This window comes from Sapajus apella, unplaced genomic scaffold, assembly GCF_009761245.1.
Source record: "Sapajus apella isolate SASKATOON/1434 unplaced genomic scaffold, GSC_monkey_1.0 scaffold5664, whole genome shotgun sequence".
Taxonomy (NCBI): Eukaryota; Metazoa; Chordata; class Mammalia; order Primates; family Cebidae; genus Sapajus; species Sapajus apella.
In genome coordinates, this window is record NW_022442588.1 from 1 (window position 1) to 2,405 (window position 2,405).

At 48.5% G+C, this 2,405-nt stretch overlaps 1 gene segment (V, D, J or C); it reads left to right on the top strand.

Annotated features, from left to right (window-relative positions):
• The first annotated feature begins 1,595 nt into the window (after nucleotides 1–1,595).
• On the top strand, nucleotides 1,596–2,117 carry LOC116547941. The segment is given in 2 exon segments: nucleotides 1,596–1,706; nucleotides 1,789–2,117. Coding segments are annotated over 2 exon segments (390 nt in total).
• The last annotated feature ends 288 nt before the right edge of the window (nucleotides 2,118–2,405 follow it).

Consider the following 2,405-nt stretch of genomic DNA (forward strand, 5'->3'; position numbering starts at 1 on the left):
TTTTCAAAGGAATCTCACTACTCTTTTGCATTTTGTCTCTATGGCAATATTGGGAAGTTTTACCTCTAGCATTATAACATGATCTAGTGACCTGACACATTTGTGGTAAACAGTACCTACATATTCAGCAGCTCTTTGGTTTTCTCTCCACGAACCACAATTTTTTCTATTCTGTGTATGAGCATATCCTAGCATCCCTGTACATACCCACATAAATGTCTACAAGCCTATGAATTATTCTCTGTAAATAAAAATTTATCTCAATTTCCCCCAATGTTCATAATTCTCCTGAGGGTGTGAAAGGATCCAGGAGATGAAGGTCTTTCTGGATCTGTTCAAACAAAAGGCCCAGAGACCACCTGGTAGGTAAGGAGCTCACCTGGCTCTGGATGTTGAGTCTGTCTCTTCCGCTCTGTTATCTCACAGAAGGTCAGTTCACTTGTTCAGGTCCCAGGAAGAGAGCCCAGGTTTGTCCTAAGTTTATGACACACTCAACTTCTGATGACTCTCCTGTTACCTACATCCATGGAGATACGTTATTTATTAACGGAGCAAGTATCTGTCTGTAACAGAAAAAAGAAAGATAAATTAATATATACTGACTTTGACATTTCACCAAACTAATGTCAAATACCCAAGTTGCAATACCACACACCCCAGGGTAGGTTTATACAATTCAATGGAGGAGAAAGTCTTTCAGAAACAGATGAATCTGAATTGATAAATATGTGTGTAAGGACTCTGGGCTTGAGTGTCATTGTCCAGCCATGTTTCACAGGTATGATCTGTCAGGGAAGGACCAGAGTTCCCTGTGCTCTCAGAAGGGAGAGCTCACAGAGGCCATCTCTGGTTCCCAGGAATGGCAGTTGCACAGATCTTGGAGACTATCCTGCAGAGCTGACCTGTTATAAAGTTTGTGTCTGAAGCTGTCACTGCCATCCCCAGTCTACATATATTCACACAGAAGTGTTTAGAGGTCTGGCCACATCTTCAGAGTCACACATTGAGAAGGATGGCAGTATGTCCCACTACTTTCTCCTGAGATCTCAGACAGAATCTTGAACTCCAAAAGGTTGCAGAGGGCAGCTCTCAGGTGCTTTTTTAAAATGACCCACTCCCTGGGACAGGGAGCTTCCCTCTAATCATGGCAAGTGTTCTGAACTAAAATAAACATCAGATGAATCCAGGCTTGTCTGAATTCATTGTGATTGTTACATTCAGCTCCTGTTTCAATGTGTCTGAATAGGTAAATGACAATTTAGATGACCTGAATGTGAGGTTTGTCTTATGTGAATTTTTAAGGGTAGAGCAGTATTGACCCTATTCCAAAATCTGTCCGTGATCCATGATCACACTTATCTCCCAGACCGGTTCCTTCAGCACATCTCCCTACCTGGAAGAAGAGGACTCTGGGCTTGGGGAGGGGAGGCCCCAGGAAGACAACTGAGTTCTCAGAGGGCACAGCCAGCATCCTCCTCCCAGGGAGAGCCTGAAAGACTGGGGCCTGCTCATCCCTTTTCACTGCTCCATACAAAGGCACCACCCACATGCAAATCCTCACTTAGGCACCCACAGGAAACCACCACACGTTTCCTTAAATTCAGCGTCCTGCTCACATGGGAAAGGCTTTCTGAGAGTCATGGACCTCACATGCAAGAGCATGAAACACCTGTGGTTTTTCCTCCTCCTTGTGGCAGCTCCCAGACGTGAGTGTCTCAGGGGTGCAGATATGAATTTACGGGGGCTGCCTCTGAGCCCAGGGCTCACCGTGTGTCTCTCTGTTCACAGGGGTCCTGTCCCAGGTGCAGCTGCAGCAGTGGGGCCCAGGACTGGTGAAGCCTTCGGAGACCCTGTCCCTCACCTGCGCTGTCTATGGTTACTCCATCAGTAGTGGTTACTGGTGGAACTGGATCCGCCAGCCTCCAGGGAAGGGGCTGGAGTGGATTGGGAGAATCTATTATAGTGGGGGCACCTACTACAACCCGTCCCTCAAGAGTCGAGTCACCATATCAGCAGACCCGTCCAAGAACCAGTTCTCCCTGAGGCTGAACTCTGTGACCGCGGCGGACACGGCCGTGTATTACTGTGCGAGACACAGTGAGGGGAGGTAAGTGTGAGCCCAGACACAAACCTCCCTGCAGGGAGGCGGCGGGGTGGGCACAGGTGCTGCTCAGGACCAGCAGGGGGTGCGCAGCGCCCACAGAGCCCGAGGCCAGGTCTGGAGCACCTGCAGGGAGAGCGGGGCTTCCTCATCTGCTCAGTGGGCTCCCTCCCCGCCAGCACTGGAGCTGTGTCCAGGGCTCCTTTCTTTATTATCTGTGGTTCTGCTTCCTCACATCCTTGTGCCAGCAAAGAAAGGAGGAAGACATTTTTCTCTTACAGTTGAAGTTTCAACAATTACTAGG